Source organism: Salvelinus fontinalis, chromosome 26, assembly GCF_029448725.1.
Source record: "Salvelinus fontinalis isolate EN_2023a chromosome 26, ASM2944872v1, whole genome shotgun sequence".
Lineage (NCBI taxonomy): Eukaryota > Metazoa > Chordata > Actinopteri > Salmoniformes > Salmonidae > Salvelinus > Salvelinus fontinalis.
This window is the reverse complement of record NC_074690.1, coordinates 18183660-18201336: the sequence shown is the minus strand read 5'-3', so window position 1 is coordinate 18201336 and position 17677 is coordinate 18183660. Positions and strand designations below refer to the sequence as shown.

The 17677-nt window shown below is 40.4% G+C and overlaps 1 protein-coding gene across 2 annotated transcripts; it reads left to right on the top strand.

Annotated features, from left to right (window-relative positions):
- The first annotated feature begins 4646 nt into the window (after positions 1-4646).
- Positions 4647-17665, top strand: LOC129823796 (ras-related protein Rab-6B-like). Of its 2 annotated transcripts, none has more exons than XM_055882771.1 (8): positions 4647-4870; positions 9397-9455; positions 9749-9814; positions 10296-10401; positions 10608-10719; positions 13436-13529; positions 14608-14674; positions 16794-17665. In XM_055882771.1, exons 1-8 carry the CDS (start codon positions 4801-4803, stop codon positions 16856-16858), a joined length of 639 nt encoding a protein of 212 aa, XP_055738746.1. In that variant the 5' UTR covers positions 4647-4800; the 3' UTR covers positions 16859-17665. The 2 variants fall into 2 exon arrangements, with proteins under 2 accessions (XP_055738746.1, XP_055738748.1); XM_055882773.1 differs by having other exon boundaries at positions 4649-4870; positions 9749-9802.
- Positions 17666-17677: the final 12 nt, after the last annotated feature.

Below are 17677 nucleotides of genomic sequence, written 5' to 3'. Positions count from 1 at the left end.
CTGTTATTATTTTACCAGGTTTCTCCCTCTCTGTAACTCCAACTGTTCCTGTCTGAATTATGTCTTTAACCCTGTGTGTGGAACAAACAACACAGAGTACATCTCTACATTTACATTTACATTTAAGTCATTTAGCAGACGCTCTTATCCAGAGCGACTTACAAATTGGAAAGTTCATACATATTCATCCTGGTCCCCCCGTGGGAATTGAACCCTGGTCCCCCCGTGGGAATTGAACCCACAACCCTGGCGTTGCAAGCGCCATGCTCTACCAACTGAGCCACACGGGACCATCTCTCTCTCTACTATCTACTCTCTCTACTCTCATCTCTACTATCTCTCTCTGTCACACTGGCTGCACTAATGTCACTTCCGACCCACTAAACTCTCACAGAGTCCAGGTACTGAATAGTTCACCTTTGAGTTAAATCAATATATCAAATTCCCTGTCAAATACTGTATATCAAATCAATATATCAAATTCCCTGTCAAATACTGTATATCAAATCAATATATCAAATTCCCTGTCAAATACTGTATATCAAATCAATATATCAAATTCCCTGTCAAATACTGTATATCAAATCAATATATCAAATCCCCTGTCAAATCTTCATTCTTCCACCTCCACAATATTTACAAGTCAAGTCCTCCCTCTCCCGTCCTGCCGCTGAAACCCTCATACATGCATTAATCTCCTACTCTCCCGGCATCAACGCAAGCTCCCTCTATAAGCTCCAAATGGTTCAGAACTCTGTAGCCCGACTCCTCCAGCCCAAAGTCGTGGCAGCACATCAGCCCCATCCTCCATGAACTCCACTGGCTCCCTGTCTCTCAACACATTAACTACAAGATCCTCCTTCTGACCTACAAAGCTCTTCTCCACCTTGCCCCCCCCCCCCCTTACCTCTCCGACCTTCTTCTCCCTTACCAACCCACACTCTCACTCTGTTCCACCACAGCAGGCCACCTTGCCGTTCCCAAGTCCAAGCTCCATGGCTCTGGAACTCCCTCCCTCCAGCCATCTGTGACTCTAAGTCCATCACCATCTTTCAGTCCCTCCTAAAGCCCCACCTCTTCTCCTTGGCCTACCCCTAAACCCCCTCCTCTCCCCCCCTCCACACACACACTCAAATCAAATGTTATCTGTCTCACACACCTGCTCGCTCACTCACACACTGGCACATCTCACTCTTTTCCCTGCTTAAACCCCTCCCCCTTCTCTTTGTTTCATGTTTCTGTTTCTTCCTGCTGCTAGTCTGGTGTTGCCTTGTTTGATCTGTTTAGTTTCTACAATTGTAAAGCGACTTTGGTTTCTTAAAGTGCTACAAAAGTCCCATGGATTATTATTATACGATATTATTACTATTATAGATTATTATATATTATTATTATTATTATTATTATTATTATTATTATTATTATTATTATTATTATTATATAACATTATTATAGATTATAATTAGAGATTATTATTATTATAAAATATTATTATTTGAGATTATTATTATTACTATATATTATTATTAAATAGAATTATTATATATTATTATTATATATTATTATTATATATTATTATTACATATTACTAGCGATTATTATTATATATTATCATTATATATTATTATATATTATTATTATTATATATTATTATATATTACTATTATATATTATTATTATATATTAGTATAGATTATGATTATGATTATATATTATTATTATATATTATTCTTATTTTATATTATTAGTATTATTATAGATTATTATTATTGGAGATTATTATTATTATATATAATTATCAGAGATTATTATTAGAGATTTTTATTAGAGATTTTTATTAGAGATTTTTATTTATTATTATATATTATTATTATATATAATTATTATATATTATTATTATATTTAATGATTATATATAATTATTATTATATTGTATTATTAGATATTTTTATTATATATTATTATACATTATATATTATTATTATTATATATTATTAATATATATTATTATTATATATTATTAGTATAGATTATTATTATATATTGTTATTATATATCATTATTATATAGTATTATTACATATTAGTATTATTATATATTATTATTATTATTTTATATTATTATTATTATTATAGATTATTATTATTATAGATTGTTATTATTATTATAGATTATTATTAGAGGTGATGATTATTATATATTATTACTATATATTAGTATTATTATATCTTATTATTATTGGAGATTATTATTATTATGATATATTATTGTTTGAGATTATTATTATTATTATATATTATTATTAGAGATTTTTATTTATTATGATCTATTATTATTATATATTATTATTAGAGATTATATTATTATTCGAGAGTATCATTATAGATTATTATTATTATAGATTATTATTATAGTTTATTATTATAGATGATGATTATTATTATAGATTGCTATTGTTATTCTAGATTATTATAATATATACTTGTTATGATTATATTATGATTAGAAATATTATAATAATATATTGTTATATTGTTATTGTTATTATATTTGATATCTAGCCTGGTCCCAGATCTGTGAATACTGGCAAGACAGCAGTATTTCAAAGACATTTGGAAGAATGTAATATAAACTAGTCAGACCTCTCCTCCCAGGCTTATCCATGTGTAGCTGTGTGCCCGCTGTGCCTGCTGTGACTGTTGATGGGGCTGCCATGGGGATGGGCACGCCCGTCCAGGTTCCTCTACCAAGAGCAACCCCCATCTCCTGCCCTCCATGATCCTCATGGTCTTCACTGGATTCACCCCACAACCCCATCTACACTGAACAAAAATATAAACAAAACATGTAAAGTGTTGGTCCCATGTTTCATGAGCTAAGAAAAAAAAATCCCTGAAATGTTCCATACGCACAAAAAGCTTATTTCTCTCAAATTTTATGCGCAAATTTGTTTAGATCCCTGTTAATGAGCATTTCTCCTTTGCCAAGATAATCCATCCACCTGACAGTTGGGGAGTATTTCTGTCTTTAATAAAGCTCTTTGGTGGGGAAAAAATTATTAGATTTGGCTGGACCTGGTTGCGCCCCTGCCCAGTCATGTGAGATCCATAGATTAGGGCCTAATGAATTGATTTAAATTGACATATTTCTTTATATTAACTGTAATTTAGTAAAATCTTTGAAGTTGTTGCATGTTGCATTTATATTTTTGTTCAATATAGATACCAAATATGTTTCAATCCATATATTTCATATATACTTCAGCCTGGCTGCCAGCCCTTGCTGTGTTTAAACTGGCCATTGACTACTCCTGTGTCTGGTGGAAGCAGGCCTGTGGGAATAAACTGAGCGCCTGTGGTTACTACTACAACAAACAACATCCTTCGGAACAGGTGCAGATGCACTTGATGTGCTTGTAAATTAGGGGTCGCCACGAACAAAGTCTTGTTGTCCTTGTTTTTCGTGAACATTTTATTTACACATTTTAGCAGATGCTCGAACTTCACCCGAACTTCAGGAGCAGTTCGGGTGAAGTGCCTTGTTAAAGGTCACATTGGCATGTGTTTATCCTAGTCAGCTTTGGGGATTCGAACCAGCAACCTTTCGGGTTATTGGGCTACAGGTGGGTTATACGTGCCTTTGGTCAGTGCTCTTATTCCTGGCTGGCTGGAGATTACAGCCATCACAGGCCTGGCCCGAGTATTAAGAAGGAGCCTGGGAGGCCGGTGTAAGAGGAAGGCACTGAGCCTGAGTATTAAGAAGGAGCCTGGGAGGCCGGTGTAAGAGGAAGGCACTGAGCCTGAGTATTAAGAAGGAGCCTGGGAGGACGGTGTAAGAGGAAGGCACTGAGCCTGAGTATTAAGAAGAAGCCTGGGAGGCCGGTGTAAGAGGAAGGCACTGAGCTTGAGTATTAAGAAGGAGCCTGGGAGGCCGGTGTAAGAGGAAGGCACTGAGCCTGAGCATTAAGAAGGAGCCTGGGAGGCCGGTGTAAGAGGAAGGCACTGAGCCTGAGTATTAAGAAGGAGCCTGGGAGGCCGGTGTAAGAGGAAGGCACTGAGCCTGAGAGGGTCAAGGCCATTGGTACCTTCAGCTCAAGTTAGATCACAATACTGGAAACACTAAGGTTGCAGGTTCAATTCCCGCATCGGCCAATTAAACTGAATATGTGCCACTGTCAATGAAAGCTCTGTTAGTATCTTTGGATAAAAGTGCCTGCTGAATGACCATGTTATTATTATATTATGTAGTATCAACATTGAAGATTTTATTTTGGACTATAATACAAATTAACATAGCAGTTTCTTCCATTTTGAAGGGACTTTTGATAAAGGAATGTTTTCAGTTTGCTTATCATGAAAAACGGTATATGCTACGGGTTTATTGTACAGTATTCGCATCGTTTTTAATTTTATGAGGATTTGTATCAATGACACTATTTGTGAATGAATGTGAATGTCGTATTGCTATAACAAATTGTTTATAATACAATGTGTTTGGAAATAAAACTAACCTGAAAACACAGCTATTGCATTATGTTACTTACGTTGCTGAATATGCATACACGGTGTAAATGCAAGGAATAACGGTAGAAAATGCCATAATATTTCAGAAGGTGAGAGAACGAATAAGGTGAGGTCGCGCACAGGCGCACACGCATCCTAAATTGACAGGACGATGCTGAGCTGCATTCCCATCATTATATGAGCAGAGGAGGATCCCAACACACCGATAGTGAAAGAAACAACGCCTCTGGATCAGAAAACCTGTATTATAATCCGATAGAGTTTTATCGCTGTAACCATGTCCGCCGGAGGAGACTTGGGGAACCCTCTGAGGAAATTTAAACTCGTCTTTTTAGGAGAACAGAGCGGTGAGTCGAGCATTTTGGAGAGCCTTGGAGGCTTGCTTGGTTATCACTTGCCAAACATGCTAATGTATCCTGAAGGCCATAACTGTGTTATTTGGTCTATTTGAAAGTTTTCACTATTTTGTAAATGTTTTGAGAGGTTGTGTTATATGTTAGCTCAATCAACCAATTCACCGGTTGCTGTCACGATTTTGTTTTTGTAGAAAATTTGATTAGTCATCCATTGTGATCTTAAACGTCATGAAATAAATCTATCTTCCCGGGTTTCCAGATGTTCATATTTTATTTAAACCAATTTCTCTATTTAAACATGTTTTATTTTAATGTATAATTGGTATTAGAGAAAGATTACAGTAGACGACGTGAAATACGAATGTGTATGTTTTGATGTGGTGCAGTGACCTGCAGAAAGATTCGTTCTGTTTCAAGATTATAATAACATGTTATCACAGTTACATCGTTGATTATATGCGTAAATGTAACATTAAAATGTATGACATGACAAGCTATAATTTTTTTAGGTTTAAAAGGGATAAATAGACAAACAGTTCCCATGTGTCAGTTCGGGACACACCCAGGTTGGCGATGTCTGTAGAATATATAAACCTCGCAGTCACTGTCTCCAATCTCCATCACTTGACTCACAGTTCCGTAACAGAATGATAGTCACGAATGGTTTTTCCGTGTCGTAACATGATGATGTATCAATAATTCAATCATTTAGGGAACAATGACTGTTTACTTGGTTGATATGACACAGATTCAGGAGTCTAGATCGATAATGGTTTAGCGCTATAAACCTCTTGGAATATGTGGTCACTGGTCAGACATCAGACAGTCGGAGTGGCTATACAGATCTCGGTACAATCATGGAAGTGAAAAATACTAGTGGTTTATTTGTAATAGAATGGATGCTGTGTTAGGGTGTGTGTGTGTGTGTATGTATGTATGTGTATGTATGTATGTATGTATGTGTGTGTGTGTGTGTGTGTGTGTGTGCGTGCGTGCGTGCGTGCGTGCGTGCGTGCGTGCGTGTGTGTGTGTGTGTGTGTGTGTGTGCGGGCGTGCGTGCGTGAGTGAGAAAGAGAAAGATGAGATGTGTGTCACCCATGTCCATAATTTAGTGTATGTGCCTGTGTGTGTGTGTGTGTGTGTGTGTGTGTGTGTGTGTGTGTGTGTGTGTGTGTGTGTGTGTGTGTGTGTGTGTGTGTGTGTGTGTGTGTGTGTGTGTGTGTGTGTGTGTGTGTGTGTGTGTGTGTGTGTGTGTGTGTGTGTGTATGTATGCACTGTATATGTGTGTGTCTGTGTGTATGTAATGGTAGGTGTCATGGCTTTCCATAGAAAATTAATCTGAGATGTAGCTGCCCATGGTGCTCTGTGTGTGTGTGCGTGTGCGTGTGTGTGTGTGTGTGTTATTGCATTTGTATGTAGCTAACACCCTAATGGTTTTCCGTAAGGTATGTGGTAATGTAGCGGTGTGGTGCTGATTTCAAGCCTGTAATGGCCACTGCCCATAGCCTTCTGTAGGTTACTAACTGTGATGTACTTAGCTACAAGGAGCCTAAGACACCTAGACAAAGCGAGTGCAACATTATCCATAGGCTAGTTATTGATTTCGTAACAGTATGTATTTACTGTATGTATGTATGTATGTATGTATGTATGTATGTATGTATGTATGTATGTATGTATGTATGTATGTATGTATGTAGACAATGTATGTTCTGCACGGTACGTACAGTTAACTGCCAAAATAAAGGAAACACTAACATAACATGTCTTAATAGGGTGTGTCAGAACAGCTTCAATGCACCCTGACAATAGATTCTACAAATGTCTGCAACTCTATTGAAGGGATGTGACACCATTCTTCCACAAGAAATTCCATCATTTGATGTTTTGTTGATGGTGTTGATAAACGCTGTCTCAGGCACAACTCCAGAATTATTTTGGCAGTTACCTGCATGTATGTATTTGATTGAAAAAAGGCAAGGGGTCTGAATGCTTTCTGAAGGCACTGTATGTACAGAGCATTTACAGAGCATATGTTGACAGTGCATTTCAGAGCAAAAACCAAGCCATGAGGTCAAAGGAATTGTCTGTAGAGCTCCGAGACAGGATTGTGTCGAGGCACAGATCTGGGGAAGTGTAGCAAAACATTTCTGCAACATTGAAGGTCCCAAAGAACACAGTGGCCTCCATCATTCTGAAATGAAAGAAGTTTGGAACCACCAAGACTCTTCCTAGAGCTGGCCGCCCGGCCAAACTGAGCAATCGGGGGAGAAGGGCCTTGGTCAGGGAGGTGACAAAGAACCCGATGGTCACTCTGACTGAGCTCCAGAGTTCCTCTGTGGAGATGGGAGAACCTTCCAGAAGGACAACCATCTCTGTAGCACTCCACCAATCATGCCTTTATGGTAGAGTGGCCAGACGGAAGCCACTCATCAGTAAATGGCACATGATATCCCGCTTGGAGTTTGCCAAAAGGCACCTAAAGGACTCTCAGACCATGAGAAACAAGAGTCTCTGGTCTGATGAAACCAAGATTGAACTCAATTGTTCTGCCAAGTGTCACGTCTGGAGGAAACCTGGCACCATCCCTACGGTGAAGCATGGTGGTGGCAGCATCATGCTGTGGGGATTTTATTCATCGGCAGGGACTGGGAGATGAGTCAGGATCGAGGGAAAGATGAACGAGCAAAGTAGAGAGAGATCCTTGATGAAAACCTGCTCCAGAGCGCTCAGGACCTCAGACTGGGTCGAAGGTTCACCTTCCAACAGTACAACGACCCTAAGAACACAGCCAAGACAATGCAAGTCTCTGAATGTCCTTGAGTGGCCCAGCCAGAGCCCGGACTTGAACCCAATCTAACCTCTCTGGAGAGACCTGAAAATAGCTGTGCAGTGACACTCCCCATCCAACCTGACAGAGCTTGAGAGGATCTGCAGAGAAGAATGGGAGCATCTCCTCAAAATACAGGGGTGCCAAGCTTGTAGCGTCATACACAAGAGGACTCGAGGCTGTTATTGCTGCCAAAGGTGCTTCAACAATGTACTGATTAAAGGGTCTGAATACTTATATGAATGTGATATTTTAGTTTTTTATTTTGTATACATTTGCAAAAATGTCTAAACCTGTTTTTGCTTTGTCGTTATGGGGTATTGTGTGTAGATTGATGAGAAACCCCCCCCCCAATTTAATACATTTTAAAATGAGGCCGTAACATAACAAAAAGTGGAAAAAGTCAATGCGTATGAATACTTTCTGAATGCACTGTATGTATGTATGTATGTATGTATGTATGTATGTATGTATGTATGTATGTATGTATGTATGTATGTATGTACTGTATGTATGGATGTGTATATATACTGTATGTATGTATGTATGTATGTATGTATGTATGTATGTATGTATGTATGTATGTATATACTATATGTATGGATGTGTATATATGCTGTATGTATGGATGTGTGTATGTATATACTGTATGTATGTATGTATGTATGTATGTATGTATGTATGTATGTATGTATGTATGTATGTATGTATGTATGTATGCATGCATGCATGTATGTATGTATGTATGTATGTATGCATGCATGTATGTATGTATGTATGTATGTATGTATGTATGTATGTATGTATGTATGTATGTATGTACTGTATGTATGGATGTGTATATATGCTGTATGTATGGATGTGTGTATGTATATACTGTATGTATGTATGTATGTATGTATGTATGTATGTATGTATGTATGTATGTATGTATGCATGTCATGTATGTATGTATGTATGTATGTATGTATGTATGTATGTATGTATGTATGTATGTATGTATATACTGTGTGTATGGATGTATGTATGTATATACGGTATGTATGTATGTATGTATGTATGTATGTATGTATGTATGTATGTATGTATATACTGTATGTATGTATGTATGTATGTATGTATGTATGTATGTATGTATGTATGTATGTATGTATGTATGTATATACTGTATGCATGTATGTATGTATGTATGTATGTATATACTGTATGTATGTATGTATATACTGTATGTATGTATGTATGTATGTATGTATGTATGTATGTATGTATGTATGTATATACTGTATGTATGTATGTATGTATGTATGTATGTATGTATGTATGTATGTATGTATGTATGTATGTATGTATGTATGTATGTATGTATGTACTGTATGTATGGATGTGTATATATGCTGTATGTATGGATGTGTGTATGTATATACTGTATGTATGTATGTATATACTATATGTATGGATGTGTATATATGCTGTATGTATGGATGTGTGTATGTATATACTGTATGTATGTATGTATGTATGTATGTATGTATGTATGTATGTATGTATGTATATACTGTATGTATGTATGTATATACTATATGTATGGATGTGTATATATACTGTATGTATGGATGTGTGTATGTATATACTGTATGTACTGTATGTATGTATCTATGTTCACCCTTGTGTTCTGTTCATCTTCCAGTGGGGAAAACATCACTGATCACCAGGTTCATGTACGACAGCTTTGACAACACATATCAGGTAAAACTTGGCTCCTTCATTTAATGTTCAGGTACAAACAAATTACAGGACATAAATTACAAACACATTACAGGACAAAGTACAAAGGGCAATACAAATCTAATTACCATAGATTTGATTAGATGTCAGTGCTTGGCCTACACACTGAATAGCTTCTTATGTTTCCTATCTATCACAATACATATTTTATTTTGTGAATAACAAACTATAGAGGGTAAAACACTGTACACTGTGGGACTTATTTTATTGTTCTATTATTGCTAATATCACTTTCCTGTTGTTTTATTTGACAGGCAACCATTGGGATTGACTTCTTATCAAAGACCATGTACCTGGAGGACCGAACAGTAAGAAACTCTGTCAGTTTCCTGAAAGGAACACACAGATCAACACAGACTACATTATTTCTACACTTTTTAGTGGCCTAGCACGCTAACTAGTACAATAGCACTCCAATTCTCCTAGTATACAAGACATACTAACTATACCAGAGGAGGCTGGTGGGAGGAGCTATAGGAGGACAGGCTCATTGTAATGGCTTGAATGGAATAAATTGATTGGTATCAACCCCATGAAACATATTGAAACCACATGCTTGACTCCATTATATTTATTCCATTCCAGCCATTACAATGAGCCCATCCTGCTATAGCTCTTCCCACCAGCCTCCACTGAACTATACATACTTGTACATACTACATACTAATTACATCGATGAGGCATTCATAAATGAGAATGTATTCTCATTTAACTTACCTGGTGAAATGAACTTAAATACACGTGTTAATACAGAGCTGTTGTTTAGCCAGTACTGTATCTCTGTGTATGCTATCTATCTAGGTGAGGCTGCAGCTGTGGGATACGGCTGGCCAGGAGCGCTTCAGGAGTCTGATTCCTAGCTACATACGGGACTCTACTGTCGCTGTGGTGGTGTATGACATCACAAGTGAGCATTGCAACTCACACAACAAGCAGAACCACACGCACACACACACACACACACACACACACACACACACACACACACACACACACACACACACACACACACACACACACACACAGTTACCCTGTGTACTATAGTGGCGTGTCATTTTGGTTTACACAGTAAAATACAGTAAAAATGTTGTAAATTATGTATTTCCTCTACAGACATGAACTCGTTCCAGCAGACTTGTAAGTGGATTGATGACGTTCGAACAGAGAGGGGCAGTGATGTCATCATCATGTTAGTGGGCAACAAGACAGACCTGGAGGAGAAGAGGTGGGTCTAGTTCAGGGTTCCCCAACTGGCAGCCCGCGGGCCGAATTTGGGCCACTGGTGGTAATATTTGTCCCCCCAAGTTGTTGGACATAATTTTTATTTATTTTATCTTTATTTAACTAGGCAAGTCAGTTAGGAACAAATTCTTATTTACAATAGCGTCCTAGGAACAGTGGGTTAACTGCCTTACTCAGGGGCAGAACAACATATTTTTACCTTGTCAGCTCGGGGATTCAATCTAGCAACCTTTCGGTTACTGGCGCAATGTTCTAATCACTAGGCTACCTGCCTCCCCAGGACTGTAAGACTGTAAAAACAACAGGAAATCAGCTCCAAGTTATTTTAATGTAAGAAATCTGGTCCCAAGTGTTCCCGCGCATAATAGAAAGACACATGCTTGTATACAAATGTAAGCAAGGTTTGTAATGATTATGTTTTAGTCAAACATATCTGTCTGGGCTTCTTGCGGTCAATTTGCACTACAAATTATTAGTAATTATGTTCCGGCCAGCCGACCATCCTCAAAAAAATTGTTCCATGGCTGAAACGAGTTGATGATCCCTGTCTGAAACGAGTTGATGATCCCTGTCTGAAACGAGTTGATGATCCCTGTCTGAAACGAGTTGATGATCCCTGTCTGAAACGAGTTGATGATCCCTGTCTGAAACGAGTTGATGATCCCTGTCTGAAACGAGTTGATGATCCCTGTCTGAAACTAGTTGATGATCCCTGTCTGAAACTAGTTGATGATCCCTGTCTGAAACTAGTTGATGATCCCTGTCTGAAACTAGTTGATGATCCCTGTCTGAAACGAGTTGATGATCCCTGCCTGAAACGAGTTGATGATCCCTGCCTGAAACTAGTTGATGATCCGTGTCTGAAACGAGTTGATGATCCCTGTCTGAAACGAGTTGATGATCCCTGTCTGAAACGAGTTGATGATCTCTGTCTGAAACGAGTTGATGATCCGTGTCTGAAACGAGTTGATGATCCGTGTCTGAAACGAGTTGATGATCCCTGTCTGAAACTAGTTGATGATCCCTGCCTGAAACTAGTTGATGATCCCTGCCTGAAACTAGTTGATGATCCCTGTCTGAAAATAGTTGATGATCCGTGTCTGAAACTAGTTGATGATCCCTGTCTGAAACTAGTTGATGATCCCTGTCTGAAACTAGTTGATGATCCCTGTCTGAAACTAGTTGATGATCCCTGTCTGAAACTAGTTGATGATCCCTGTCTGAAACTAGTTGATGATCCCTGTCTGAAACTAGTTGATGATCCGTGTCTGAAACTAGTTGATGATCCCTGTCTGAAACTAGTTGATGATCCGTGTCTGAAACTAGTTGATGATCCCTGTCTGAAACTAGTTGATGATCCCTGTCTGAAACTAGTTGATGATCCCTGTCTGAAACTAGTTGATGATCCCTGTCTGAAACTAGTTGATGATCCCTGTCTGAAACTAGATGATGATCCGTGTCTGAAACTAGTTGATGATCCCTGTCTGAAACGAGTTGATGATCCCTGTCTGAAACGAGTTGATGATCCCTGTCTGAAACTAGTTGATGATCCCTGTCTGAAACTAGTTGATGATCCCTGTCTGAAACTAGTTGATGATCCCTGTCTGAAACTAGTTGATGATCCCTGTCTGAAACTAGTTGATGATCCGTGTCTGAAACGAGTTGATGATCCCTGTCTGAAACGAGTTGATGATCCCTGTCTGAAACGAGTTGATGATCCCTGTCTGAAACGAGTTGATGATCCCTGTCTGAAACGAGTTGATGATCCCTGTCTGAAACGAGTTGATGATCCCTGTCTGAAACTAGTTGATGATCCCTGTCTGAAACTAGTTGATGATCCCTGTCTGAAACTAGTTGATGATCCCTGTCTGAAACTAGTTGATGATCCCTGTCTGAAACTAGTTGATGATCCGTGTCTGAAACTAGTTGATGATCCCTGTCTGAAACTAATTGATGATCCCTGTCTGAAACTAGTTGATGATCCCTGTCTGAAACTAGTTGATGATCCCTGCCTGAAACTAGTTGATGATCCCTGTCTGAAACTAGTTGATGATCCCTGCTCTAGTTTATATCTGACAAATGTATTACATATACACTGACTGTACAAAACATTAGTTACCCATGCTCTTAGCATGACATAGACCGACTTTCTAAATCCTCTTCAACCAGTGTAGATGAAGGGAGGGAGACAGGTTAAAGGATGATTTTTAAGCCTTGAGACAATTGACACATGGATTGTGTATGCGTGCAATTCAGAGGGTGAATGGGCAAGATAAAATATTTAAGTGCCTTTGAATGTTGTATGGTAGTAGGTGCCAAGCGCACCTGTTATATGTGTCAATAACTGCAACGGTGCTGGGTTTTTCACGCTCAACAGTTTCCTTTGTGTATCAAGAATGGTCCACCACCCAAAGGACTTTCAGCCAATTTGACACAACTGTAGGAAGCATTGGAGTCAACAGGGACCAGCATCCCTGTATAAGCTTTCCGGAGGGGTAGTTTGTCTGCCTTAATGCTACTTTTTCAATCCCTTTAAATGGATTATATATGCATTTACAGCGTGAACATGAGTCACCTGATTTGATTCAACTATGCATCAATTGTTCAACGTCATTGGTTCTACATAAACCGTTTAAGATGTCTATCAAGTATTTCCCTTGAAACATTTGAATGCATGCTATGGTCTGATTCTCCCACAGGCAAATCACTATTGAGGCGGGAGAGCAGAGAGCCAAAGAACTGAACGTGATGTTCATCGAAACTAGTGCCAAGACAGGCACCAATGTCAAACAGGTGATTCTTGCTATATCAAATCAAATCAAATGTTTTTATATAGCCCTTCTTACATCAGCTGATATCTCGAAGTGCTGTACAGAAACCCAGCCTAAAACCCCAAACAGCAAGCAATGCAGGTGTAGAAGCACGGTGGCTAGGAAAAACTCCCTAGAAAGGCCAAAACCTAGGAAGAAACCTAGAGAGGAACTAGGCTATGAGGGGTGGCCAGTCCTCTTCTGGCTGTGCCGGGTGGAGATTATAACAGAACATGGCCAACATGCTCAAATTTCATAAATGACCAGCATGGTCAAATAATAATAATCACAGTAGTTGTCGAGGGTCCAACAAGTCAGCACCTCAGGAGTAAATGTCAGTTGGCTTTTCATAGCCGATCATTAAGAGTATCTCTACCGCTCCTGCTGTCTCTAGAGAGTTGAAAAAAGCAGGTCTGGGACAGGTAGCACATCCGGTGAACAGGTCAGGGTTCCATAGCCGCAGGCAGAACAGTTGAAACTGGAGCAGCAGCATGGCCAGGTGGACTGGGGACAGCAAGGAGTCATCATGCCAGGTAGTCCTGAGGCATGGTCCTAGGCCTCAGGTCCTCCGAGAGAGAGAGAGAAAGAGATAAAGAGAGAATTAGAGAGAGCATACTTAAATTCACACAGGACACCGGATAAGACAGGAGAAGTACTCCAGATATAACAGACTGACCCTAGCCCCCCGACACAAACTACTGCAGCATAAATACTGGTGGCTGAGACAGGGGGGAGTCAGGAGACACTGGCCCCATCCGATGATACCCCCGGACAGGGCCAAACAGACAGGATATAACCCCAACCACTTTGCCAAATAAATTTAGCATTTCTTAATTAGGCAGTCAACATTTCAGAATTTTAGCTTCTTAATATGCTTCATGTCACTCAAACATAAGATTTAGATTGTGGAAATTCTTTCTAGTATGTCGATTTATTATGTTAGTTTTATTCTATTCTTTCAAACTATTTCCCTTCCTCTCTTGCTCTCTCTCTTCCTCCCTCTCTCTTTCGCTTCCTCCTTCTTCCTCCCTCCCTCTCTCTTTCTCTCTCTCCCTCTCCAGCTGTTTCGGCGTGTTGCAGCAACCTTACCTGGGATGGAGAGTTTGGACGATGTGAACCCTGAAGGCAGTATCCTTTAGAACAGAGAGAGTGAGTGACTCAACACTGTTAATCAAGGCTCAGAACAACGAAGAGAAACTCAGTAGAGGGAAAGAATCCTTTAACTCATCGTGGTTGCTGGTACGGTAATAAAGAAGTAGGCAGAAATAGGCTGCCATCTCCAGTGCAGTGAACCCGTAATATGATCAATGGTATGAGTCAGAGACTGACTGAGTTGGCTACTCACCAGACGAGAGAGGGACTGACTGAGTTGGCTGCTCACCAGACGAGAGAGGGACTGACTGAGTTGGCTGCTCACCAGACGAGAGAGGGACTGACTGAGTTGGCTGCTCACCAGACGAGAGAGGGACTGACTGAGTTGGCTGCTCACCAGACGAGAGAGGGACTGACTGAGTTGGCTGCTCACCAGACGAGAGAGGGACTGACTGAGTTGGCTGCTCACCAGACGAGGGACTGACTGAGTTGGTTGCTCACCAGATGAGAGAGGGACTGACAGTTGGCTGCTCACAAGACGAGGGACTGACTGAGTTGGCTGCTCACAAGACGAGGGACTGACTGAGTTGGCTGCTCACCAGACGAGAGAGGGACTGACTGAGTTGGTTGCTCACCAGACGAGAGAGGGACTGACTGAGTTGGCTGCTCACCAGACGAGAGAGGGACTGACTGAGTTGGCTGCTCACCAGACGAGAGAGGGACTGACTGAGTTGGTTGCTCACCAGACGAGAGAGGGACTGACTGAGTTGGTTGCTCACCAGACGAGGAACTGACTGAGTTGGTTGCTCACCAGATGAGAGAGGGACTGACAGTTGGCTGCTCACAAGACGAGGGACTGACTGAGTTGGCTGCTCACAAGACGAGGGACTGACTGAGTTGGCTGCTCACCAGACGAGAGAGGGACTGACTGAGTTGGTTGCTCACCAGACGAGAGAGGGACTGACTGAGTTGGCTGCTCACCAGACGAGAGAGGGACTGACTGAGTTGGCTGCTCACCAGACGAGAGAGGGACTGACTGAGTTGGCTGTTCACCAGACGAGAGAGGGACTGACTGAGTTGGCTGCTCACCAGACGAGAGAGGGACTGACTGAGTTGGCTGCTCACCAGACGAGAGAGGGACTGACTGAGTTGGTTGCTCACCAGACGAGAGAGGGACTGACTGAGTTGGCTGCTCACAAGACGAGGGACTGACTGAGTTGGCTGCTCACCAGACGAGAGAGGGACTGACTGAGTTGGTTGCTCACCAGACGAGAGAGGGACTGACTGAGTTGGCTGCTCACCAGACGAGAGAGGGACTGACTGAGTTGGCTGCTCACCAGACGAGAGAGGGACTGACTGAGTTGGTTGCTCACCAGACGAGGGAGGGACTGACTGAGTTGGCTGGTCACCAGACGAGAGAGGGACTGACTGAGTTGGTTGCTCACCAGACGAGAGAGGGACCGACTGAGTTGGCTGCTCACCAGACGAGAGAGGGACCGACTGAGTTGGCTGCTCACCAGACGAGAGAGGGACTGACTGAGTTGGCTGCTCACCAGACGAGAGAGGGACTGACTGAGTTGGCTGCTCACCAGACGAGAAAGGGACTGACTGAGTTGTTAAGTAGCTTCTTTAGATCACTTTAAACTCTGTCAAACGTGTGAAATAATCTCTCCAGTTGAAGCACTTCTGACACCGTGTTATGATGTTAAGAGATGATTGTACAGAGACACTGTGAATAAGAGTAGGAGGGTGTGAATGGCTCAGCTTCAAAATGTTATTGATCAATTGAATAATTCTTGAAAATGATACCCAAGCCTGGCCAATACCCTAGTTATTGATTTAAAAAACAGGCCCTTCCTAACCCGATGTATAATGTCGGGGCCCTTAGGGCTCGAGTTGGGTAGCAGAGCTGTACTAGGGAGACATGATGAAGAATACACTATTGTGGTTGGAAGGAGGGCGTACTGTAGTTACATATAGTGTGGAATTGTGTGTGTGGGTGTGAGAGAGAAAGATAGAGGGTCTATTATATTGCATTAAAGTAATTTTTTTTGACTGTTATGTGACAGTTTTGTTGTTTAGAATGGAATATGCAGATAATGTTTAACTATTTTCTATGTGTTCCCCAAGTTTTCCTTAATTGGTCACTTTCCAGTGATTGACATAAAGCTGGACAAACCAGCAGAACCCACTGTCCCAGAGGGCGGGTGCTCGTGTTAATGCAGAGCTGTCAGACAGCTTCCTTCACACCATAGGCTTGTTGTGTTGCTTCCTACTGGTTAGCTTCCAGTTGACTTTTCTGATTGGATATGGGCCTTATACCGTATATATCCGATTAGACGAATCAAGTGTTATTTCAGTCTTCAGTTGTAAAATATTGTATACTTTGTCAATATGTAGCTAAGTGCCGGACAAGAAAAAAAAAAGAAAAAAAAAGGAAAATGGAATGAAACTCGAATTATTTTCGCCGTTATGTTTTGTATTTTTTTATATAAAAGGGAAAGCACCAAAAATGAGGCTTAAATGGGGAGAAGTGGGCCAGTCCATTTTCAAGATGGCTGCCCTGTCTGAATGTCTGCAGCACGCATGCACGCTGATCTCATGCCTCTCGAACCCCGGAGCTGCTCGACTAACTTAGAATGTTTTATAGCGTAATAATAGCATACTCATATCAACAATGTGTCCCAATTCATATTCTCCACAGGAGTTGATTTACCATAGATTCACCCTTAAGTTCCTGTAGCTGTGAAAATGTGTAACTCTCAATGGGTAACTTTTATAGAACAACTGTGCTGTGGTACAAGAAGAAAAAAGCCAATGGAATTTCACATGCCCTCCCCTTCTCCCCCTCCGTTCCCCCGGAAACACACATAACGATCCACTGTACTGCACTGTATATAATATGTATGTCGTGAACTTCCCTTAGTAAAAGTGGTCATTGTTCACCGGTATGAATAATCTAACAATGTTTAATGATTAATAAATAAAAGATTAAAAGGGCTTCACTCTTCTAACCATCCACACTTACCCATTTCAAAA

What these genes read in the sequence shown, in the direction of transcription:
- LOC129823796 (XM_055882771.1), top strand. Translation starts at nt 4,801, where the DNA reads ATGTCCGCCGGAGGAGACTTGGGGAACCCTCTGAGGAAATTTAAACTC. An exon ending in ACCGAACAGTAAGAAACTCT is followed by an intron (nt 9,815 to 10,295) that starts GTCAGTTTCCTG and finishes CTATCTATCTAG; the next exon opens with GTGAGGCTGCAGCTGTGGGA. An exon ending in GGTGGTGTATGACATCACAA is followed by an intron (nt 10,402 to 10,607) that starts GTGAGCATTGCA and finishes TTTCCTCTACAG; the next exon opens with ACATGAACTCGTTCCAGCAG.